This window comes from Triticum urartu, chromosome 7A (assembly GCF_056163025.1).
Source record: "Triticum urartu cultivar PI428250 chromosome 7A, HENAU_Tu73, whole genome shotgun sequence".
In the NCBI taxonomy this organism is placed as follows: domain Eukaryota; kingdom Viridiplantae; phylum Streptophyta; class Magnoliopsida; order Poales; family Poaceae; genus Triticum; species Triticum urartu.
The window spans coordinates 224,164,258-224,190,259 of NC_141879.1; the positions used below are offsets into that span (position 1 = coordinate 224,164,258).

Here is a 26,002-nt window from a genome sequence, read left to right on the forward strand (position 1 = left end):
CCAAAGCCAAGATAATCCTTGCATGTCCTGGTGCATAACTTAGGCAGAGTTGTCTGTTTTCAATCCTCTTGCTTGCTCAATGAAAAGGCAGAGCTCTGCTGATTGCTTGAAAATAAAATGTCAAACTATAATTTTACATAAAGTCGTAATTTACCTTATTGCCTAGACATGGTATCTAGGTGAATGCCACCAGGTACACTGCAATTATCTCAGTTTGGTCGTTTCAATCAATTTTCTACATCTATTTGCCATTCTCCCTAACCTCTATTCCTATTTTTCGCCTGATGATTGCATAAAGCAAGCAACGATAGACCTCAAGTGGATCAGTCACATGAAAAGCAAACAAAGATCAAACCTGGGATTCTAACTCTTGAATCCTTTGGACAAGTAGCTGCCATATCAAAAACAAAATGCTAATTATAGCCAAAAAATATATTTCTTATGGAGGTAATGCCAATCACACACCAAATTATTGATCCATCAGTTGGCGTGTACATGAAAAGTGTATCCTACAAAAGAATGTCTTCATGTCGGTCCTGGCAGTGGCCTTGGTGTACAACAGTTTAATTTTTGCCATGCAGATCTCGATTACTAGTTGCCAGCCGCCTCACCTGGAGTCTTGGTGGTCATTTGGTCCACAGCATGCACGGTGCTCTGAAGCTCCTCCCATATAACCTTGTAAACCATTCTCTGCCTGTTCACAGCGGATTTCCCCTCGAACGCCTTCGAAACCACGTCTATGCTGAGGCCAAAAAAAGGGACAAGTCTAGTTTCAGAAATATAACCAAAGGAAAATAGTAGGACCAATCAAGCATCAGTTAATGAAAGAATCCCAAACAATGTTGCCTCAAATATAGTATATTTAAACATAAGTACCCTACAGATATAACTAATGTTATTTTTGTCAACTCATGAACAGAAAACTGTTGGTGCTAGCAGCAGACTATCCTGGATTTCCGTAATTGTAGAATTACTAAGTTCATGTTGAGAAAAGGAGGGATCCATTTGCAGTTGAAGGCAATCCTCAACATTACTGGACTAGCTGAAAATAATAAAAATGCCTACACACGGGTATGGAAAATGCCTGATAACTATTTTAACAGATTCATAAGAGAAGGTTTGATGCAGAATATGAAGGTTGATAACTTCTGATGTCAATCATGTCAATTAAGTTGTATTGCCATTTTTATCTCTTTTCAGTGTCAATTTCTAGAATTTTCCACAATCCATGATGCACGAAATAATAGAGAGATGGGAGTAATATGTATCTAAGTGATGTCTGCCACACTAATTCACTTAAGGGTGCATTTTGCATACATGATATTTGATCAATCTAACCTAATTATTGTCCAGTTTAATATTTCTGATAATGACCAGTGCCTTGGAATTTAGTTTCACCGTCTAAAATTTACGTTGCGTTCGAATAGCAAACTCATTGAACATCAATTTTGCGCACATCAATTTTTTCAACGGGAACAGGTAGCATGTCAGTATGCTGAATGCTGTTGCCTCTCCCACTGCAATAAACGATGAATGTGATGATGCTCAATGAACTATCCATATCACGTTAACACAAAATCAACTCCTATCTTTTTGAATTGATCAACATAGCCCTCCAATATCTATAAGCTGCCTTGCAGGAATTGCGCCCCCTGAGTCCCTGACCTCTCCTGCGATAGCTTCATTGCTCATCAAATACACTGGCAGTTAGCTTTCTTCTCAGATTATCATTGGCATGAAAATACTATGCCAAGCTTGTGGGCTTTTTTCTTTACATAATTGCTCAATATGGTGTCTGAGTCTGCACAAGTCCTCCACTACTTAACATGTCCGGATCATGGACTGTACCAGTAAACTCTTGTATAGCAAAAAACATTATATCCATCGTTGCTAACAACACAACTGCTAGCACCACTGCAGTTGTCATTGCTAATAGGTAGCTTCTGCCATGCTGACGCCCCGCTATGGCGCTATCCCTTCGCCTTGCTGCCGCGTCCGAGACCCTGGCTCTGGCACTACCACTGTCCGCGATAACTCAGCAGGTCCCTTTCCTCAAAAGTTTACATCATGTATCTAAAGGGTTTTAAGAATATTAACTTATTAATTGCTGCATTAGTGCATTACATCCATTTTATGCATCCTTCCTAGTCTAATAAAGTAACTGAATCTAAAAGCGAATGAGCTAGTCCCTTGCGTATTCATATAACTCCACACATAACTCCTAAAGTATCCCGACTATATCACCATACTACCGATGCTCCATACGCAAATGTCACTCGCAACCAAGAGGTGATCAAGAGACCACAGATTAATTCCATCTACTGCTTGAGTACAGTTACAAGTCTAGACCATAGAGTGTGTGCTCTCCACAGATAGCCCGAGGACCTAAATTACGCCCACGAAACAGCAAGCGTTCTTGACATCTACTGTAGTCAATCATGGAACCGATGGCAGGGTCAATTTTGTTACCAGACGTGGCGGCCATCCCCTGAGGCGTCGACGACGGTGACAGTGTCCGCCTCCAGCTGCTCCTTGATCTGAAAAAAGGATAACAACAACATGTAAGCGACCAGAGGATTTACATCTGGGAGACATCGGCTCCACCCGTGGAGAAACCAAGATTAGAAGCAAGAGGCGCCAACGGGGTGCCAAGAAGTACCTTGGTCTCCATAGACAGCGTGATGGTGGAGCCGGTGGGCCCCTCCGGTCCCGGCGCCGACGCCCAGGCCGAGAATCCCCCGGTCCGGGTGCTGCCGGAAAGAGGGGGAGGGGACCAGGTGGTGAATCTAGCAGAGGAGGAGGAGGAGGAGGAGGAGGATAGGGAAGAGAGGGCCAGGGTGGCCTGACGGCGGATGGCGTATGAAGCGGAGGAGGAGGTGGTGAAGCGGCGGAGGAGCATGGAGGTGAAGGAGCAGGGGGCGGCGGCGGACCTCATCAGCAGCATCGTCGCAGAGGAGAGAGAGAGAGGACAGGAGAATATTTCAGATTTTTATTTTTTTGATGAGAAACAGAAGATTTCAGAAATGTGGTCTTGCTTCAGCGGCCATTTGCTTTGGGCCTAATCCAGGTCCGAAAAGGGCCGCGTCGAGAGGTAGTGCCGTGGGCTAAAAGAAGTAGGGCCGCCAATTCATTAAGAAGAAGATATGTCACATACCTTTTTTTTTCTTATTTCTCGCACACCCTATCTCTATGAGCACCCGCGTCTCGTAGTTTACGGAAGCATCTCCTCACTAAATGAACATCAAAGTCTGAAATAAATCCAGAAAAATGGAAGCACCAGCGCCCAATCTAGGCCTCAACACTTGGTGTGTTGATTTCACCGCAAGAATCTATCCATCCAAGTAATCTCCGGTTCGTCTAAAAAAGAATTTGTAATAGTATTATTATAAAAACACCAATATTTGGGGAACAGCCGCTGGGAGCGATTTCCCAACGAACACTTAAATTATCATGCAATTTCAACTAAGTTGTCATGGAAAATTTATAAGAATTGCCATGGGTCAAAAGAAAGTTACCATGTAGCACACAAAAATGCCAGCGATCTATTTTTTTTTTTGCCATCTGCGTGATGCGGATTCAGGCTATGGTGGCATTCGCTAGGGCCCCACAGAGGGAACGTTCAACAGTTAACATTTTCCTATTATAAGCATAATAAGCATACTACTACCGTGTGTTATGAGCGCCTATCTAAATACTCCCTCCTTTTTATAATATAGTGCATATAGACCCTTTTAAAATTCAAACTTTGCAATCTTTGACCAAATTTATGAAGAAAACTATCTACAACACCAGAATGTATACAATATGAAAGTATACATTGTGATGTATCTAATGAAATATATTTGGTATTCTAAATATATATGTTTTTCTCTACAACTTGGTCAAGCTTAATAAAATTTGACTTAATATATAGGAGTAGAATTTTCTACAAGTGCTTGCCACAGAACTAGTTAAGAGTTTCAACGGTGCAAAAGTTCTTAAAATTTTTGAAAAAAATACTATAATATAACATGATCCAACGGAGGGATTAAAGAAATACGACTGTATGTGTCCTGGACAAAAAAACAAATAGTTCAGTATATATTTATGTCGCGGTGAGCTGAAATGCTTATTATTTTTGGCTAGGACACATAAATGCATATTTTGACAATCCCTCCGTTGGATCATCTTATTACATTAGAGAGATGCTCCCATATTTATTTCATATTTTTTGATAACTTTTGAACCGTTAAAAGTTTAGGGACACTTAACTAGTTCTGTGGCAAGCTATGGTAGACACAGTTTTACCTATATATATATATATATATATATATATATATATATATATATATACATACCCAGTGTGCAGAATAAGTTATTCTTCACCCGAGGTAATTTTATGATCGCTTTCTAAATAAATTACGTTTAGAATATAAATAGTTACATGCATATTGATTCAATATGTAACATTTGGTATAAAAAAGCAAAAATATAGGTTATAAGATCAGAAAAATCACATTTTATGTATGTTTTATACTATGTTTTTACATTCATAATTTTACGTAACATAAAATATTTTTTACGGCGAGTACATATTTTCTTACGTTCTCTTTTTATGTACGAAATAAGACAAATTTTACGAAACGTAAAAATACGGTGCCTTGATGTCAAAATAGAGAGGGGGTGAAGAATAACTATTCCTCACTCAGGATGACGAATAGCGCGACCCTATACGCTATTCGTCACCCTGGGTGAGAAATAGTTATTCTTCACCCCCCCTCTATTTTACCATCAATGCACCGTAATTTTACGTTCCGTAAGTTTTGTCTTATTTCCGACGTAAAAAGCGACCGTAAAAAAATATATAATCACCGTAAAAAATATTTTATGTTATGTAAAATTACAAACATAAAAAACATAGTCTAAAATACACATAAACTGCAAATTTTCTTGTCTTATGATCTATATTTTTATTTTCTTATGTCAAATTTTACGTAGTGAATCAATAGAAATGTAACTATTTAAATTCCAAACGTAAACTTCATCCATTTCATAATTAAATTACGTTTGGAATTCAAATAGTTACATTTCTATTGATTCACTACGTAAAATTTGACATAAGAAAATAAAAATATAGGTCATAAGACAAGAAAATTTGCTGTTTATGTGTATTTTAGACTATGTTTGTAATTTTACATAACATAAAATATTTTTTACGGTGATTATATATTTTTTTACGGTCGCTTTTTACGTCGGAAATAAGACAAAACTTACGGAACGTAAAATTACGGTGCATTGATGGTAAAATAGAGGGGGATGAAGAATAACTATTTTTCATATATATATATATATATATATATATATATATTGTGAAACGGAGGGAGTATGAGTTTTGACCTTAATTTGTTATAAAAAAGACCTTAATTTATTTGTATAAATATTTGGCAAATAGTTACAGTCTTACAGAACTTGTTATAGAAAACCCTTAATTTATTTGTATATATATTTCGCAAATAGTTACAGTCTTAGAGAATCACAAGTACCACGTAATCCACTCGTTCGAATCCATGGCTAAACTGTTACTGGAAACGCAAACTCGAATTTCGAAACTAGAAACACAACTCAATGTTCACAGACTATTACAGGATGTTGTAGTTAATAGTTTTTTAGAAAAGGAGAAATCATTCTCAGCCTTTGCATCTGGGAGATGTATGCGAAGCCGTAGTTAATAGTACTACTGCTGTATATTGGAGCGTACTATCAAGAAACATCGTGCGGCGATCATCTACTTTGTTGGCCTCGCAGGAGCAGTGCACGAATCTCCAGCACCCCTGACCTGCGGCGGATGCGCCTGCCTCGCTACGCCGGCGCCGTTTGCAGGAGCAGGAGCGCACCTGAAGCCTGCTGCCGCGTACTGCCGGGGCGGGCCGAGCAGCGGCTGAGGCAGCGCGGGCACCCTGCCACCGCCATCGCCACCGGCGCCGTGTTTCTCCCACTCCGCCGGTGGCTTCACGTGCGCGAACTTGATCTCGAAAACGTCGTCGTCGTCCATGTCGTGCACCGTGGCGCGGGAGCTCGGCAGGGGCCTCATAACCGCCGGGCACTTTGCAGTACCCAACCCCTTCTCCGCATCTGCAGTGCTCTGCTGCTCTGCAGAGGACTTTCCTCTCGACGACGACGACCTCCGGCCGCACAGCCGGCCGGCGATGCACGCGGCGGCTGAGAGGAAGGAGACGACGGCGAGCACCACGAGCACCGGCCCGAAGGAGCCTCCGCCCTCGTCGGGCGCCGGCCTGCCAGTGTGCCGGACGGAGCCGGCGGAAGGATAGTAGCTGCTGCCGTACGGCAATGGCTGGGGCAGAGAAGCCATTGATGCTCACCGACTCCTGCAGCGCAAAATACTCGGTCTGCTTCGTGTGGTGGGTGCCGAGGGCTTGTTATGTAGCAGCAGCAGCGTGCCGCTAAAGGTGGCCATGTGAGATGTGACGGTGCTTTGCCCAACTTTTGTGCATGTCTCTGGGCATCTTTGAACGCTTCGGGACGCGAGAAAGTGGATCGTATGTGTTCTTCCAAGGATCTCGTCTAGAATCTGTTTCAGATCAGAAGATTTGGCTACGGCATGAGGAACTGTTTTTTTGTTCTTTGCTTGCTTTTGCCTTTGCTTTCGGGAGGGCGTTGCACTTGCACTTGCACCGGAACAAAGCACGCGCCCAGGTAAGGTGACCAAAGCATGAGGCGGGCGGTCGCTAAATAAACTTTTTTTTTCTTGAAAACTCACATGTGTGCGTATCATATATTAAAAAAAAAAAGGAGAGAGTCCTCCACGGTTACATTACATCATGAATGTACAGGCACCACATCACCGTCCGCCGTTGCACTAAGCCGACTACTCGCCTTATGCCCACTCCAGTGCCGCTAAGTCACCCCGCAAGATGCCCGCCCGCTTCCAAACCCTGCTCTCACTTGTGATTCTGTCGATAAGCCGTGCCATACCACCGCCCCATCAAATATTATAGCGTTCATGTGCTTCCACGACTCCCATAGAGTTAGCAGGTAGATGGTGCGGATCGTCTTCGCGTGATGCCCGTGCGCGCTCTGCCTTGTGCACTATGCCTGCAATGCCTCTCCTACCTGCGGCGCGCCTCCCGAATTACCTAGGGCAAAGAAGACCCTGGTCCAAACCTCCCTTGCTAGCACACACCCTGGTCCTTTCTTTCCTTGTCCGTGCTGGGACTGCGCTGTACGCCCGCGGTGCCAACTCCTGCAGCCGATAACCGTCTAGCCACCTATCTTTCCAGAATAGTGTGTCCCGTCCGTTGCCAATGACAGCTGTTGTTGCAGCCTAGAAAAGTTGCGTTGCTTCCTTCGGCACTGAGAATGAGAACTCCAGCCAGGGTCTTTCCCGATCCACCCTCTGCAGCCATAGCCATTTGGCCTGCAATGCCACATTCGTCCAGGCCAAGTCTGGTATGCCAAGACCGCCGGACCACTTGGGCGTGCACACCCGACTCCAGGCTACGGCGCACGCACCTCTGCCCACTTCCGCCTTGCCAGCCCATATGAATCCACGACAGACCTTATTCATCGCGGCAATTGTCTTTGTTGGTAAGCCTAGTGCCAGCATAGAATGTATGGGGATTGCGCAAAGCACCGACAGTACGAGCATATCACGACTGCTCTTAGGAAGGGTTGCTGCCTTCCAATGTGGTAGTCGCGCAGCCAACTGTTCCACCAGGCCCCGGAGTTGGGCCGCCGTGAGCTTCCTGAGTGACAGTGGGAGGCCCAAGTATTTGCACGGGAAGGTAGTGCTCAAGCATCCCAAAGTGTGACAAACTAGGGCCAACTCCTCCTGGGAGCACCGGATGGGTAGTGTTGCGCTCTTTGCCATGTTAACTCGCAACCCAGAGGCTTGCCCAAAGATGTGGAGGATGGATTCACACGTTGCAAGTCCAACCGCCAAGGCTTGATGAAGATAGTGACATTATTCGCAAACATTGAGAGCCGCTGCCGTACACCTTGTTGCGCCAGGGGTGTGAGGATGCCCGATGCCGTGGCCTTGAGGAACAGCCTGTGCAACGGCTCCATGCATAGGATGAATAACATTGGGGAGACCGGGTCCCTCTGGCGCAGGCCGCAATAGCTGAAGATCGTCTCGTTGGGCACACCATTAACAGTGACTCTCGTGATCGACGTGGAGAGAATACCGCATATCCAAGCCCTCCACCTCGCACCAAACCCCATGGTCTCCAAAACCTCGAGGAGAAACGACCATTGGATGGTGTCGAAGGCCTTAGAAATGTCCAGCTTCATAAGCACCATGGGCTCCCGTAGGGCATGCAACCGCCTAGCCGTGCACTACACGAGCATAAAATTGTCATGGAGGGATCGCCCGCTGACAAATGCACTCTGGTGATTGCCCACAAGATGTGGGAGCTCCGCCGCCAACTGCGTAGCCAGGATCTTCTCGAAAATCTTGATGGCACCATGCATGAGGCTCACCGGCCTGAAGTCCTTCAGCCCCACCGCACCCATTTTCTTGGGCAGCAGCGAGATGATCGCCTTGTTAATTGAGGGCAGTCCACGCATGTCACCGCGGAAGAAGTGCTCAAGCACCCGCATGATGTCCTCCTTGATGATATGCCAGCACGAGGCATAGAATCGTCCCGTAAAGCCGTCCGGTCCCGGCGCCTTGTCGAGTGGCACCCCTTTCACAACCTTCTCCACTTCCTCAAGGGTGAAGGGGGCTTCTAGGTGGGAAAGATCCCGAGCGGGCAATCCCAATGCGTCGCTAAATAACCTTGATTCACCCACTGACCCACCTATCTTTTGCTTTCATTTCTTTCTCTCGTCTTCGGCTTTGATTTGAATTGTCTGAGATTTTTTGTGACTTGTTTGGCGATCTGAACCCCTTCACTGATCAAAATGTTGATTACGTGACGCTAAAAATCTTTCCTTGTCTAGTTAAGCTTTTTAAAAAAGGGAAACACTAAAAATATGACGGCAAGTTTTTAGGCATGGCAAAACTGACGTTTTTTATGACAATTTATATTGGCGCGATTATGAAAAATTAGTTTACAAGCACGAAAATTTCCTGTCAAAAAATAAACTAAGGTAGATTTTTCCATGCTCGTCAACTAAACTTGCCATCCTCGACGAACAAAATTTGCCATGATTTTTTTGATTTGCCATGCCTAAAAATTTGATGTTCGCTGGATATTCAGGTCCTAAAAAAACTAGTTAAGATTTCGTTTAATATACATGAACTCAAAATGTAAGAATAAGAAGAAAAAAGGAAACATTTGGCCTCACCCAGCTGAAACTTGTTCTTCGTCGGCCGCGTCTAACGCTGCCTGATCGGTTCAGATCGTACGGCGCGAAGGCATGCACACGACTGTCTTCGACCCCATCCCCCCCACCAGCCATGTGTCCCACGAATGACCCCATACCCAACCTTAGCTTCTTGCATCTATTGTCTTCCTCGTGTAACGGTGTCCTGGCTAAGGGGCTTCCCAATATGTCGACTCCTGGCCTAGTGAACCGGCTGAGGACCCCTTGTCAGTTCCGTCCTAGGCTGCATCAGGCAGCCCATGACGTATACAAGGAAGATCCGGAAGACTTGACGTATACTCCAAGACATTGGATTCGTGGAAGGATCTACCTCGTACGTAGCTGATTAGGATCATGTTCCCTAGGACCACCCGGTATCTATATAAACTGAGGGGCCTGACTCGTAGACAATATATTCAATCTCGTTGCAGTTTACACTCTATACACACTCCAACGCAATAAATCATGACCATGCATATAGTTTTATCTCTTCGGAGAGCCTGAACCTGGGTAAATCTTGTGTCCCTGTTACCATCGGTCCACGACATCTTGCTTAGGATCCCCTATCCCGAGATCTGCCAGATTTAGCTCTGTCAGTGGTGGCCCATGCAGGTCCTACTAGGTGATCATTGCAGATCGACAGGAATCAAGATCAACGCTCAGATCGGGACTAGTGCAATCTTTGTGCCGGGCCAGATGTTCGTCTTCGACGATGTCACCCTCGTCGCCAAGACTGCTGGCCATCTCGGCTAGGTCGAGTCCTTTGCTCCAGGTTGGATCATGATATTCGACAACATGGAGTACACCGCGGATCTCCGCGGAGAGCTCATCTTCCCGGGCCTAGTTGCGTGCCAGGCCAAGGATCAACACGAGCCACTTCCCTTGGTCCTGATGTTAGATTTGGCTGAGGAGGAGCGTGAGAAGCCTTTGCCGGGATTGACCTCAAGTCAAATCCTGAAGTTGCTCTCGTCGGGCTCGATGTCAAATCATGCCCAGGATGATCGTGAGACTATTCTGGGGTCGATGTCAATTGTTTAGCGCAACGAACCAGGCAACCAGACTATGCGGCTTTAACGCCCTCACTTAGCCATAGGAGTTCGATAATAAAAACATGGGCGCAGCCCCTAGTATCTGAACTAGAGTGCTATAAGCGTCTGATCGGGAAGTACCGATCCTTCGCGTAATGCGGAAGAAATCTCCAATGATTTACAACCTCCGAACAACTGACCGGCTCTCGCCGCATCACGATAGTCAGTTTTTGGCTTTCTCTACTAAGGTGCTCCTTTGGATAAACCAAGGCACAATTGCAGTAGTTCTCCCTTTACTACCTTAGCCGATATAGAGGAACATAAGGTAGCAAGCACAGGAGCCGGGCAACCCAACTATTGACCAAAGACATGATTCAGAGCCAATGCATACAATGCTAAATTCAGGGTGCCGAACTATACTATAAAAAGTGTTCGGACTTTTGTTGCCATAGTATGGGGTGCTATGAAGCCCCTGGCAAACATCAAACGTACCAAAGTGTACGGGTGCTACCTGATAGGGTTTACTAGAAAAGAAAAGAAAAAAAACGAAGAAAAAGAAGAACAAGTGATAAGCTAGGGCCGTAAAATTTGAGCCACAAACTGTTCTTATTATAATTTCATTGGTGCGTTAAAGCGCGTTTATACAAGTAATGAAAGAAGCAGGAGGCTAGTTACTATGCCTTAACCAAGGGAGAGCTGCACGTGGGTCCTGAAAAATTGGTAGGGTGATTGTTAACGAGACCACCAAGAGAAGTCCCCCATATGCCTGTGTTTCTTGCCGCCTTGGTGTGTTTGTCCTTCAAGAGTACCGATGATCAGGCCATCAGATGGGGCATGCGGGATTGAAGCCTGAAAAGGAAACGAATAAAAGTGAAAGTATGTGTGTATCCGGTGTCGGTTGAGCCGCACTGTGGATCACAAGCTAGCTATGCCTCCGTCGATGCCCATGGAATTTTGAGTGCGTAGTTATGTACACGCGGTGCGAATGCCACTACTTGACCAGGACTGAGACGGAGGCCGAATTGCTAGTCCAGCTCCTGACGAGCCGAGCTGTCCTGCTGCAGGGTAGTTTGGAACCTCTTGACGGTGTTCGTGGGCTCGGCAGCCGAATTAAGGTTTTGCTTGAGAAGGCCGCTCTGTACTTCTGCTGCTAAGGCAACTATGTGCTCTTCCGTATGAAGGGAGCGTTCCGTATTTCGATTGACTGTTATGACGCCACATGGACCGGGCATCTTGAGTTTGAGATACACATAGTGTGGCACTGCGTTGAATCGAGCAAATGCGGTTCGTCCGAGCAGCGCATGATAGCCGCTGCGAAAGGGGACGATATCGAAGATTAACTCCTCGCTTCGTAAGTTGTCCGGAGATCCGAAGACAACCTCTAGTGTGATTGAGCCCGTACAACGGGGCTCTACGCCCGGTATGACTCCTTTAAAGGTAGTCTTGGGCTTGATCCATGATGGGTTAACGCCCATTTTGTGCATTGTATCCCGATACAACAAATTGAGGCTGCTGCCACCGTCCATCAGGACTCGCGTCAGGTGGAACCCATCAATTATTGGGTCTAGGACCAGTGCGGTTGAACCACCGTGACGGATACTGGTCGGATGATCCCGGTGATCAAAAGTGATCGGGCATGACGACCATGGATTAAATTTTGGGGTGACTGGCTCTATCACGTAGACGTCCCTGAGCGCGCGCTTACGCTCCCTCTTGGGGATGTGTGTAGCGTATCATGTTTACCATTTTGACCTGAGGGGGAAACTTCTTCTGTCCCCCTGTGTTCGGCGGTCGGGGCTCTTGTCGTCGTCCTCGCTTTGCGATCCCTTATCCTTGTTTTCGGATTAACTTGCCGGCCTATTTAAAAACCCAACAATCTCTATTGGTGTGATTGGGTGGTTTGTTTGGGGTGCCATGAATCTGGCATGGATGGTCAAGTATGCAGTCCAAGCTACTGAATCCGGCGTTGACTGCCGTATCCTCGGTGTTGTCATTGTTGTTTCGTCGCTTGTATCTGTTGCGTCGAGACTTGTCTTTGTTATTTTTAACTTCAGGGGTGCCGGCGTCGCTTGCATTATTTTTGCTACGGGCCAGCCAACTATCCTCACCCGCGCAAAAGCAGGTCATGAGTGCCGCAAGGGCTGCCATAGATTTTGGCTTTTATTGGCCGAGGTGGCGGGCGAGCCATTCATCGCGGATGCTATGTTTAAAGGCCGCTAGGGCTTCGGCATCCGGACAGTCAACGATTTGGTTCCTTTTGGTTAGGAACCTAGTCCAGAATTTCCTGGCTGACTCTCCATGTTGTTGAACTATGTGGCTTAAGTCATCGGCGTCTGGTGGCCGGACATATGTACCTTGGAAGTTGTCGAGGAAGGCTTCTTCCAAGTCTTCCCAGCTGCCGATAGAGTTTTCAGGCAGGCTATTTAACCAGTGCCGAGCTGGTCCTTTAAGATTTAGAGGGAGGTATTTGATGGCGTGGAGGTCATCTCCGCGGGCCATATGTATATGGAGAATGAAGTCTTCAATCCATACCGCGGGGTCTATGGTTCTGTCGTATGATTCTATGTTCACAGGTTTGAACCCTTCTGGGAATTCATGTTCCATGACTTCATTAGTGAAGCAATGAGGATGTGCGGCGCCTCTATATCGGGCTTTATCGCGATGTAGCTCTGATGGGGTCCATCTGCGGCTTTCGGCCCACGCATGACTAGGTTTGTCACGTCCGAAATAGATGGCCGTCGTCGCGTGTCGGGGCACGTCCTCGCGATCCGTAGATCGATCTAGTATGTCCTGCTTTATTGTTCAGTTCATGCCGAAGGTCATATGTATGGCCGTGGGCTAATTTGCCTCTGCCTTTGCGATGAGGCAGGGCGGGCTGGTGTTCAGCTTGAGTTGCCATTTTGTCCCGACCACGTGGTGACCGGTCAGCCGCATTGTGCGATGGTGGTATGTATTCCGGCGCCTCATCGTCGAACTGAGGTAGCAATTTGCGCTTCGGGTAGCTTTTGGTTGGGCGCTTGAGGCCGTATTCTTCGGCTGCTGGGACATTGGTCGATTTATCATTGAGCAGATCTTGGTCAGCTTGAAGCTGTTGTTGCTTCTTTTTTAGGCTCCTTGTAGTGGCTATCAGCTGGCGCTTGAAGCGCTCCTGCTCAAGAGGTTCCTTAGGCATGATGAAATCCTCGGTGCCGAGGCTCGCCTCGTCCTCAGAGAGCGGAAGATAATTGCCGTCCTCCAAGTCTTCGTGCGTGGCCTGTTTTCTAGGGCTGACCTGCCCATCTTCCCGTTCATCTTGCTCAGTAGCTGTGTCAACGGGGTCTTCGTTGTCTTCGACACCTTCTGGAGTATTATCTTCTCCTGTGCCGGTATTGCTGTCTCTACTGCGGCGTGACTTAGAGCAGCGCCGCTGACGCCGGCGCTTTGATTGTATTTCAGAAAGTTTATCCTCTAGTGGGTCTTCCTTGTCATCGCCGCTGTTCTCCTTTGGTGCATCCACCATGTATACATCATACGAGGAAGTGGCCGTCCAGCGTCCGGTGAACGGCAGGTTCTAGGCCTCTTCTTCTTCGGCATCATCATCCATACCATCGATGTCGTCGGAGCCGTAAGCAAGCGTGTCAGTTAAATCCTCGACAGTGGCTATAAAGTGGGTGGCGGGTGGGGAGCAAAATTTTCCGCCATCAGCCCCTAGTTCGAACCGGACATAGTTCGACTGTGGGTCCCCCGCCAAGGACAGGTTCTTTAATGAGTTTAGCACATCGCCAAAGGCCGAGTGCTGGAAGATGTCTGCGGCGTTGAACTCGAAGATCGATAAACAATCAAGTTCGGCATCCGCGGGCTCACATGGTGCGGAACTTATGGCCGGAGATGAGTCCGGAGTTCCGGTGACACAGATATCATGTGAGGTTAAGTCCATGTGCAGCTCCAACGCCGGGGAATATGTGGCCTCCGTGGTGGGGTTGAGCCTCCGATCCTTGGATGGCACAGTATGCTCCGGATCTAAGGCTAGAGCGGTTGCAGGAGCTATCTCCTAAATGCGGTCTGATGACAGATTTAGGTCATGTTCATTGAGGTGACCAGGAGCGGTCGCCGCGGTCTCAAATCCGGCAAAGATCAAATCTCCACGGATGTCCACGATGTAGTTCAAGCTCCCAAATCTGACCTGATGGCCAGGGGCGTAGCTTTCGATCTGCTCCAGATGGCCAAGCGAGTTGCCCCGCAGTGCGAAGCCGCCGAACACGAAGATTTGTCTGGGGAGGAAGACCCCCCTGGACAGCATCGTTGTAGATGATTGAAGGAGCCATCAAACCTCTTGACGACGACACAGTGGAACTCTCAATGAAAGAACCAATGTCGGTGTCAAAACCGGCGGATCTCGGGTAGGGGTGAGGGAGTCCTAGACTAAGGGTCCTCGAGCGTCCGGCCTGTTAGTCATGGGCCGGACTGATGGGCTTTGAAGATACGAAGACTGAAGACTGCACCCGTGTCTGGATAGGACTCTCCTTGGCGTGGAAGGCAAGCTTGGCGACAGAATATGTAGATTCCTTTATTTGTAACCGACCTTGTGTAACCCTAGATCCTCCCGGTGTCTATATAAACCAGAGGACTTAGTACGGAGGAGATACTCATTATCATAACCATACAAGCTGGAGCTTTAGGGTTTAGCCATTACGATCTCGTGGTAGATCAACTCTTGTAATACTCATATTCACCAAGATCAATCAAGTAGGACGTAGGGTATTACCTCCATAGAGAGGGCCCAAACCCGAGTAAAACATTGTGTCCCCTGTCTCCTGTTACCATCGACCTTAGACGCACAGTTCGGGACCCCCTACCCGAGATCCGCCGGTTTTGACACCGACATTGGTGCTTTCAATGAGAGTTCCCCTGTGCTGTCCGCCAAAAGGTTTGATGGCCCCTTCAATCGTCAATAATGACGCTGTCCAAGGAGAAATTTTCCTCCCCGGACAAAACTTTGTGTTCGGCAGCTTCGCACTATGGCCAATTCGTTTGGCCATCTGGAGTAGTTCGAAAGCTACGCCCCTGGCCATCAGGTCAGATTTGGGAGCTTGAACTACGTTGCGGACATCCGTGGAGACTTGATCTTGCTGGATTCGACCGCGGCTACCACTCCGGGTCACCCCGAGAGACATGGCCTAAATCTGTCATCGGACTGCATCCAGGAGACAGCTCCCGTAACCGCTCTGGCCTTAGATCCGGAGCAGACTGCGCCATCCAAGGACGGGAAGCTCAACCCCGCCACAGAGCCACAGATTCCCCGGCGTTGGAGCCGCACATAGACTCGATCTCACATGATACCTGTGCCACCGGAACTCCGGACTCGTCTTCGGCCGTAAGTTCCGAACCATGTGAGCCCGCGGACGCTGAACTTGATTGTCTATCGATCTTCGAATTCAGCGCCGGAGACATCTTCCAGCACTCACCTTTGGGCGACGTGCTAAACTCATTAAAAAACCCATCCTTGACGAAGGACTCACAGCCGAACTATATCCGGTCCGAACTAGGGGCTGATGGTGGAGAATTTTGCTTCCCACCCGCCACCCACTTCATAGCCACGGTCGAGGATTTGACCGACACACTTGATTACGACTCCGAGGACATCGACGGTATGGATGACGATGCCAGAGAAGAAGAGGCCCATAACCCGCCGTTCACTGGACGCTGGACGACCACTTCCTCGTATAATGTATACATGGTGGATGCACCAAAGGAGAACAACGGCGACGACAAGGAAGATCCAGCTGAGGATAAACCTTCCGAAATACAATCCAAGCGCCGGCGTCAGCGGCGCCGCTCTAAGTCACGCCGTAGTAGAAACAACAACACCGACATAGGAGAAGATAACACTCCAGAAGGTGTCGAAGACAACAAAGACCCCATTGAAACAGCTAATGAACAAGATGAACGGGAAGATGGGCAGGTTAGCCCTGGTAAACAGGCCACACACGAAGACTTAGAGGACGGAAGTTATCTTCCGCTCTCCGACGATGAGGTGAGCCTCGGCACCGACAATTTCATCATGCCAGAGGAACCTCTTGAGCAGGAGCGCTTCAAGCGCCAGCTAATAGCCGCTGCAAGGAGCCTAAAAAAGAAGCAGCAACAGCTTTAGGCTGACCAAGATCTGCTCAATGATAAATGGACTGATGTCCTAGCAACCAAAGAATATGGCCTCAAGCGCCCAACCAAAAGCTACCCAAAGCGCAAATTGCTACCTCATTTTGATGAGGAGGCGCCGGAATACATACCACCATCGTACAATATGGCTGACCAACCACCACATGGTCGGGACAAAACGGCAGCTCACGCCGAACACCAGCCCGCCCCGCCTCATCGCACAGGTAGAGGCAAATTAGCCCACGGCCATACATATGACCTCCGGCAAAACCTGAACAATAAAGCAGGACATACCGGATCAATCTACGGATCACGAGGACGTGCCTCGACACGCGACGACGGCCACCTATTCGGACGTGACAGACTTAGTCATGCGTGGGCTGAAAACCGCAGATGGACTCCATCAGAGCTATGTCGCGATATGGCCCGATATAGAGGCACCGCACACCCTCATTACTTCACTGTTGAGGTCATGTATTATGAATTCCCAGAAGGGTTCAAACCCGTGAATATAGAATCATACGATGGAACCACGAACCCCGCGGTGTGGATCGAAGACTTCATTCTCCACATTCATATGGCCAGCGGCGATGACCTCCATGCCATCAAATACCTCCCTTTAAAACTCAAGGGGCCAGCTCGGCACTAGTTAAACAACCTGCCTGAAAATTCTATCGGCAGCTGGGAGGACTTGGAAGAAGCCTTCCTGGACAACTTCCAAGGTACATATGTCCGGCCACCAGATGCCGATGACTTAAGCCACATAGTTCAACAACCTGGAGAGTCCACCAGGAAATTCTGGACTAGGTTCTTAACTAAAAACAACCAAATCGTTGATTGTCCGGATACCGAAGCCCTAGCAGCCTTCAAACACAGCATCCACGATGAATGGCTCACTCGCCACCTCGGCCAAGAAAAGCCAAAATCCATGGCGGCCCTTGTCGGTGTCAAAACCGGCGGATCTCGGGTAGGGGGTCCCGAACTGTGCGTCTAGGCCGGATGGTAACAGGAGGTAGGGAACACTTTGTTTTACCCAGGTTCGGGCCCTCTCGATGGAGGTAATACCCTACTCCTGCTTGATTAATATTGATGATATGGGTAGTACAAGAGTAGATCTACCACGAGATCAAGGAGGCTAAACCCTAGAAGCTAGCCTATGGTATGATTGTTGTGTATGGAGTTGATTGACTACGGACTACAACCCTCCGGTTTATATAGACATCGGATAGGGTTAGGGTTACATAAAGCCGGTTACAATGGTAGGAGATCTTGAATATCCGCATCGCCAAGCTTGCCTTCCACGCCAAGGAAAGTCCCATCCGGACACGGGACGAAGTCTTCAATCTTGTATCTTCATAGTCCGGGAGTCCGACTGAAGGTATAGTCCGGCTACCCGAACACCCCCTAATCCAGGACTCCCTCAGTAGCCCCTGAACCAGGCTTCAATGATGACGAGTCCGGTGCACAAATTGTCTTCGGCATTGCAAGGCGGGTTCCTCCTCCAAGTCCTTCATAGAAGATTGTAAACACCAATAGTAGTGTCCGGCTCTGCAAAATAAATTTCCACATATTGCCATAGAGAGAATAATATTAACACAAATCAAATCTGCTGACATATTCCGTAGTGCGTCATCACACTACGGCCAAGTTCTTTACTCGAATCGTTTTTACTTTTCCACCTCAGCATGTTTTGCGAGGCGGTTTCCTTGGCACGTCTTGTCAAAGCAGAGATCGTGTGCCCCCCTTTTACGGGATTCTCATCAATACAGACGTGGGTAACCCAATCATGCCCGTTAGCGTGTTTTCTCGATTAAAGGCGAGTCCCAAACGGTTACGGGGAGGGCTTCTGGTATTCAACCTCTTATAAAGAGACCAAGGCCTTACTCCTTTTTCCAATCTCAAACGAGTTCGCCCGTCGCCTCGAGTTCCAACACCCTAGGCTCCAAATTCCAGGTGCTTCGGACCTTCGACAATGTCCGGTTCCGACCTTCAAGGCCGATGGATGCCCTCTTCCGTCACGGAGGAGGACGTGCTAAAGTTGAGAGAGGCTAAGTTCTTGACCACTGAAATTCCGCATAGGTTGCCTACTCAAAGGCAGGCTATTCCCAGTCCCCAGCCTGGTGAGAGCGTAGTGTTCATGTCTCACTTCCTTCGGGGGTTAGGCTTCCCGATGGATCCCTTTGTGAGGGGGCTGCTGTTTTATTATGGGCTGGAATTTCATGACTTAGCCCCGGAGTCCATCCTCCACATTTCCTCATTCATCGTTGTGTGTGAAGCGTTCCTCCGTGTTACTCCTCACTTCGGATTATGGCTCAAGACTTTTGGATTGGAGCCGAATATGATCGAGGGACGGCAGCAGAGTGCGGAGGCGCTGTCATAAGTAAGAATGCTGATGCTCCATGGCCCGAGGGCTCCTTTCAAGAGGAGCTCGGATTGTGGCAACGAGAATGGTTCTATGTCACTGCTCCCAGGAGCGCCAAGTGGGCGGCGCCTCCTGCCTTTCGCTCGGGTCCCCCATCACGGCTAGCGTCATGGGTCAACAAAGGATTAGATTGGGGTTTGCCCAAAGACGTGCCCCTGTTACAGGGCCGAATTAAGGATCTCTTGGAAGGAGCCTCAGTTTGGTCAAGGTGATGCAGGTCATGCTGATTCACCGAATATTGCCCGGAAAACGTCGCCCCCTTCGCCTGTGGGAGTTTAATCCGGAGGGACCGCGAGCTCTCCAGAATTTTATGGGCGCAACGCCCGCGGAGATGTATAGAATGTTCTTCGGATCACAAGAGATGTGTCCGGATTTAACCGAAGACGCAGGCCTAAGCTGCAATCTCCCGGATACTCAATTAAGCAACCCTGTGCCCGGACCTTCTATCCGTATAATTGTCATAAACTTGCCCCTTAAAGAGCCGTCCTTTTAAACAGGAGTGGATAGCGAAGGCAAAGCTGATCAGGTGTCCGGCTCCCCTTCCTGAAACCAGGCCGGATCCCGTGCTAGTCAGGATGCTGGAGATAATGCCTTTGGAGGGGGAGGACAAGGAAGCTATGGCCTCCTCGAAGGAGGCTGCCTCGAAGGGAGGAACCGACAATTCCTCTCCTAAGGGGAAGAAGAGAGCCGCCTCTGACGACCGGGAAACCATGGCCTCGAAACGGGGGAGAAAATCCTCGTCAGAGGGTCCGACGCCGGGGAGTTCCTCGGCCGGACTACGCTCTCAAGGGGATCAGCCCTCCAGCAAGCCGTAAGTAGAGAGAGGTTTTCCTTTTGAGGGATGAGAGAAATCCTTGATTTATATCTGAGAAGATTAACCGAAATTTTACCTTGTAGCTCGGACCTCAGCCCTTCTCAACAGAGCTCATCTTCGGGGGATCTTCTTCCGGAGATGATGGAGAGCGGGATGCCTCCCCCTGCCGTACCGCCTAGCGAGGCGGGCGACCCTGAGGTGTCGTCGCGGAGGGTTTCTCTGAATCCGGCAGGGGCGGAAGATAGCTATGTGGGCTCCCAAGGTTCTCCGCGTCCGGCCTTCGAAAGAGGCCATAGGACAAGTCCGGCACCGTCTGGTGCTCGGCTGGAGGAGCTGAAGATTCTGCTGGGGCGAGTTTCTATCTCAGAGGAGCACTGTGCATTGATGGGCACGGTGATTGAAAGGATTTCATCCGCAGAAAGCTCGCCCTGTATAGATAATGTACACTTTTGTCAGTTGCGCATAAGTAAGATGCGCCCTGTATAGATAGTAGCCCCTGAGACTCTGCGCGTTGTCAAGAAATGACGACACACAGAGGATCATAATCCCAGGTCTAAGATGTCGCCTTTGAATGTAGGTGGCGAGGTGTCCGGAATCAAGCCGAACTGATGATGTGGCCGAACTAAAGTAGCAACTGGACGTGGCAGACGCCGACATTGCGCTTGTCAACAAGCGGCTTGATGAGGCTCAAGGTATGTAATTCTTCGGGTGGCATCATGTAAGAGGAGCTTCATGTCAGTGTCTTACAATGTGTATGCTTGACGCAGATGGTACGGCCGCTGTGGAGAATCTTAGGGCAGAACTTGCCTGAGCTAAGGAGCAAGCCAGAAAAAGTGATGCGGCTGCCGAGAAGGCCCTTGAAGAGCTGAAAGCCGAACAGGCTGCTCACTGCCGAAGCAAAGAAGAAATGACCGAGATGGCCGAGAAGTTAAAGAGCACTGCAGACCGTTGCAAACTTCTTGAGAAAGAAGACCGGGCGAGACAGGCGGACTTAGAGAAGGCCGTTGCCGATGCCAAGGATGCTCGCTCTGCGATGAGAGCTGCAAGGGAGGAGCCACGTCAGGCCGAACAGATTGCGGTTGGAAAGCCCTTTATGCTGCGGAGGAAGTTTTGTGATCCGAAGTTTGCTCCGTTGGACCGGATGTGGAGCGTGGAGGATACCTATCTAGATTTGGCAGCGAGTGCTGCTGATGCGACCGAACACTTTCAAGATCAGAAAGATCGCGAAGTGGAAAAGCTTTTCTGGTCGCAGTTTCACAATCCAGAGCGTCAACTGGCAGTGGATGATCGTTTGGCTCAATGGGCCGAACTGAATAGGTTGTCTGGACTCGCCATGAAGTACGTCATGGGTCACCTGTGGCCGGGGAGATCGGAGCCGAAGAGTTACTTCAGCTTGGTGCAGCAATTCCTTGACGCGGTGCCGCGTATAAATGCAATGAAGAGGTCAGCATGCATAGAGGGCGCTAGGATGGCTCTTGCCCATGTTAAGACATACTGGGCAGAGATGGAGACCACCATTGTTGCGTCCCGAGATTCGGACAAAAGCCGAGTATCCTCCGAGCACTATTTTTAGGAAGTTCTTGAAGGCGCTCGTATAATAGAGACGCAGTGCTCGAAAGATGCTATGTTATGATAGCATATGTAATTATAAAGTAATATTTTGATAAACTGTAGTGGCCTTTTTTATACTTGTGCCTCCAAGTATTGGGACCACCTCCTATGCGGCCGTTTTAAGATATATATATATAGAATCTGAAAGATGGCAGTCGTTGGCTTCAGCCCCCACACACATAGTGCGGGGGTGCTCGCAGAAGACGCATTTTCACACTTAACCCAACGTCTTGGTCCTACAAAGGAGGTGATAGCGCAGCGTGCCAGGCAACCGGACTATAATGCTTTAACACTTTCACTTAGCCATAGGTGTTTGACAATGAGACTCTTTAGGTAGCTCCTTGGTGGCAACTGCGCTCGTCCGAATTCGGGGCGCGTGTGTGCCTGACCGGGAAGCGGCCCTTCGTTAAAGCGGAGGAATCTGATAGATTCTGATAGGTCATCGAGTGGCTGACCAGTCTCACGCTACATCATGACAGTCAGTTTTCGGCTTTCTCTACTGAGGTGCTCGCCCGGCCGAACCGGGGGCACAATCGCAGTAGTTCTCCTGGTGCTACCTTAGCCGATAGAGCGGAACGTAAGGTAGCCGAACTCAGGAGCCGGGCAACCCAACATTTGACCAAAGACATGATTTGGAGCTGATGCATATAATGCCAAAACTCGCGACGCCGAACACTCCCTAAGGTGTTCGGTCTTTATGAGTGCGGGCGAAACGACACTCTTTATTAAAAAAGCCCCTAGTGTCCAGGTACGTGCAAAAATTCTGACGTGGCCACATGCCAAGATGCCAGCCTCCTCCTTGGTTATATCAGAAAGAAAAAACCAGGGGATGTGTAGCAACAAGAGACAGTAAAAAAGGTTTACGCAGGGTCTTAATCTAAAAAGAATCCTTTAGGACGGGTCCCTACTGCACATCTGCGCCTGTGTCTCCGTTGTGCCGTATCCTGGACGGGCGCCGCACGACGTTCATCTGTAAAAGATAGGAACTGAGTTGAAAATGGGTCGTGCCGAAAAAAGTTTAAAATAAACAAAGTATAAAGTAAGATATATTATTTCTCTTATTGTATATGAGTGGAGCCCCTAGTGCGGGGGGTATATGGCTTCTAGGCCTGCATCAATGATGATTTTGCACCGAACTCGTCTATCCGCGTTCGTGGTCTTTAATGACCTATTTCGAAGTTTTCTGGCCGGTGAGGCCGTTTTGCTGTGGGGCTGTCAAAGCGGCCGCACAGTCCTCCGCTTGGGGAGGCGCACTTTAGTGCTTCCCCTTCAAAGAGATGATGCCTTGTGGACCGGGCATCTTAAGCGTAAGAGATGCATAATGCGGTATTGCGTTAAAGCGAGCGAAAGCTTCGTGTCCCAGTAGTGCTTGATAGCGACTTGAGAACGGGATGTATGGAAGGTCAGCTTTTCGCGGCGGAGGTTATCGGCCGAGCCGAATATGACTTCGAGCCGGAGAAAACCCATACAATGGGTGTCCGGACCAGGTATTACCCCTTGAAAGGAGGTTTTGCTGCGGCGGATTCTTGCTGGGTTTATCCCCATGTGCTGGATTGTATCCTGATATATCAGGTTTAGTCCACTGCCGCCGTCCATAAGGACATTTGAAAACTGGAGTCCTCCAATTATTGGATCGAGTATCAAGGCAGTCCAGCCTACATTCTTGATATTCCTAGAATAATCCAGCTGATCGAAGATGATTGGTTTTGACAACCAGTGGCGGGACCCTTTGGGGATGGGCCGTGTGGTGCGTACCTTTGCGGGCGCCGCACGTTTTGTTATGTGAAGTAAGTTCACTGTTTTTACTTCTTGTGGGAAGCTCTTTTGTTTCCTGGTGCTCTGCTTTTGGGGTTCGTCCTCGTCTTCGCTTGGTGTGTCGAGCCCCTTGTGTTCGGCATTTAGTCTGCCGGATTGTTTGAAAACCCAACAGTCTCTGTGGGTATGGTTAGCGGGCTTCCCGGGAGTACTGTGTATCTGACATATCCTGTCCAGGATTTTATTTAGGTTGGATGGATCGTCCCTGTTATCCTGGGGGGGGGGCGATTTTTCCTGTTTTTGACGTGAGCCTTTGAGTCCGGCATTGACTGCCGTGCTCTTTGGACTTTTGTCCTTAGTCCAGCGACGGTCCTTGTTGCGTCGCGGTTTTCCGTTTCCATCCCTAGTTTTGGATGTACTTGGGTCGCTGGGGCTGCACCTTGCCAACCAGCTGTCCTCCCCTGCACAAAAGCGGGTCATGAGGCTTGTTAGTGCGGCCATTGTTCTTGGCTTTTCTTGGCCGAGGTGTCTGGAGAGCCATTCGTCTCGGACGTTATGCCTGAAAGCTGCTAAGGCTTCGGCGTCCGGACAGTCGACTATCTGATTCTTTTTAGTGAGGAATCTATTCCAGAACTGCCAAGCTGATTCTCCGGGTTGTTGAGTTATGTGACTAAGATCGTCTGCATCCGGAGGGCGGACATAGGTCCCTTGAAAGTTTGCTCGGAAAGCATCCTCGAGCTCTTCCCAGCTTCCAATTGTGTTTTCGGGAAGGCTTTTAAGCCAATGCCGGGCTGGCCCTTTAAGCTTAAGGGGTAGGTATTTTATGGCGTGGAGATCATCTCCTCTAGCCATGTGTATGTGGAGGATATAATCCTCGATCTAGACTCCAAGGTCTGTTGTTCCATCATATGCCTCTATGTTTACGGGTTTGAATCCCTCTGGGAATTCATGGTCCAGGACCTCATCGGTGAAACATAGGGGGTGTGCGGCGCCCCTGTATTTGCTTACGAGAGCTTGCTTTCTTGGCCCATAAATGGACCTGACTGGGCCATGATGCGAATCCTTAAGTGGGTCGCATGCCGATTTAGGTGCGGCGCCGCTTACCGCTTTATGGGGTCGTCTATCCGACCGTGTGGCTTTTTCATTTTTTGAATGCGAGGGCTCTAGGGCCTCTTCGTTGAATTCAGGCAGTAGCTTTCTTTTCGGATAGCTTTTAGTGCGGCGACTGTCGCCGTACTTATCTGTGGTATTGATTACTTTGCTCCATCTAATCCAGAGTGCGTCTTCCGCTGTTTTTAGCTTCCTCTTCTGCTTCTTTAGGTTGCGTGCAGTTGCAACGAGCTTCTCGTGGAGATTCTTCTGCTTCATAGGTTTATTCGGCGTGAGGTCGTCCGGAATGCCGTTTTCGTCGGGGGAGGGATGTTCGGTTTCTCTATCCGTGTTGCCCTGTTTGGACGGTTGCTCTAAGGCCTGCTCGTCGTCTACCGGCTTGTCCTGCTCTATGGCTGGGTTTTTGTCGAGGCGGGGCTTGGGTCGGCGTTTACGCCGACGCTTTGATTGCTTTTCGGAGGGTCGATCTCCCGTCCCATCCCCTTTTTCCTTGTTGTCGCTTCCTTTAGGGGTATCCACCATGTACACATCGTGAGATGAGGTGGCTGTCCAATGCCCTATGGGCGTTGGTTCGTCAGTATCTCCTGCATCGTCATCCATGCTGTCGATGTCTCCGGAGTCGAAGTTGAGCACGTCGTTTAAATTGTCGACAGTGCCTACCAAGTGGGTGGTGGGTGGGCTTTGAATTTCTTCATCGTCCGTATCCCATCCTCGCTGACCGTAGTTCGGCCAGGGCTCTCCTGATAAGGAGAGAGACTTGAGAGAGTTCAGGATATCACCACAAGGCGAGTGCTGAAAGATGTCTGCGGTGGTGAACTTCATTATCGGCGCCCCATCGGATTCGATTGGCGGGGGCGCGGGGGGTTCGGAGTCCGGGGAGGAGTCCGGATCCTCGGAGTCACAGGTAGTGCAGAGTGCGGGGCTAGCGTTCGGCTCGATCGCTTTTCGGATCGCAGCCCCTGAGGTGACGTCCAACCGTTCATCCTCGATTGGCGCAATAGGCTCCGAGTTAGGGGTCGGAACCGATGCGTATGCGGCCTCCAAGGCGCTGTTCGGCGGCAGAGCTATATCATGCCTATCGAGACAGTGCGGCGCGCTTGGCCGTGGCTCAAACCCATCGAAGATCAAGTCTCCGCGGATGTTGGCCGTGTAGTTTAAACTTCCAAACCTGACCTGATGGCCAGGGGCGTAGCTTTCGATCTGCTCCAGGTGGCCGAGCGAATTGGCCCGCAGAGCGAAGCCGCCAAAGACGAAGATCTGTCCGGGGAGAAAAGTCTCACCCTGGATCGTATCGTTGTTGATGATCAAAGGAGCCATCGGGCCTAAGGGCGACGACACAGAGGAACCCTCAATGAAAGCACCAATGTCGGTGTCAAAACCGGCGGATCTCGGGTAGGGGGTCCCGAACTGTGCATCTAGGCCGGATGGTAACAGGAGGCAGGGAACACTTTGTTTTACCCAGGTTCGGGCCCTCTCGATGGAGGTAATACCCTACTCCTGCTTGATTAATATTGATGATATGGGTAGTACAAGAGTAGATCTACCATGAGATCAAGGAGGCTAAACCCTAGAAGCTAGCCTATGGTATGATTGTTGTGTGTGGAGTTGATTGACTACGGACTACAACCCTCCGGTTTATATAGACACCGGATAGGGTTAGGGTTACATAAAGTCGGTTACAATGGTAGGAGATCTTGAATATCCGCATCGCCAAGCTTGCCTTCCACGCCAAGGAAAGTCCCATCCGGACACGGGACGAAGTCTTCAATCTTGTATCTTCATAGTCCGGGAGTCTGGCTGAAGGTATAGTCCGGCTACCCG

At 49.0% G+C, this 26,002-nt stretch overlaps 2 protein-coding genes across 2 annotated transcripts; both read right to left on the reverse strand.

Annotated features, from left to right (window-relative positions):
- Positions 1 to 332: 332 nt before the first annotated feature.
- Positions 333 to 3,001, reverse strand: LOC125525579 (BolA-like family protein). The gene is made up of 3 exons (XM_048690585.2): positions 2,660 to 3,001; positions 2,470 to 2,537; positions 333 to 742 (listed from the first exon to the last, which is right to left on the reverse strand). The coding sequence occupies exons 1-3, from the start codon at positions 2,942 to 2,944 to the stop codon at positions 592 to 594; spliced, it is 504 nt and encodes a 167-aa protein (XP_048546542.2). The 5' UTR covers positions 2,945 to 3,001; the 3' UTR covers positions 333 to 591.
- A 2,458-nt stretch (positions 3,002 to 5,459) lies between these two features.
- LOC125531528 (uncharacterized) lies at positions 5,460 to 6,397 on the reverse strand. Its single transcript, XM_048695905.2, has one exon. The coding sequence runs from the start codon at positions 6,347 to 6,349 to the stop codon at positions 5,765 to 5,767; it is 585 nt and encodes a 194-aa protein (XP_048551862.2). The 5' UTR covers positions 6,350 to 6,397; the 3' UTR covers positions 5,460 to 5,764.
- Positions 6,398 to 26,002: the final 19,605 nt, after the last annotated feature.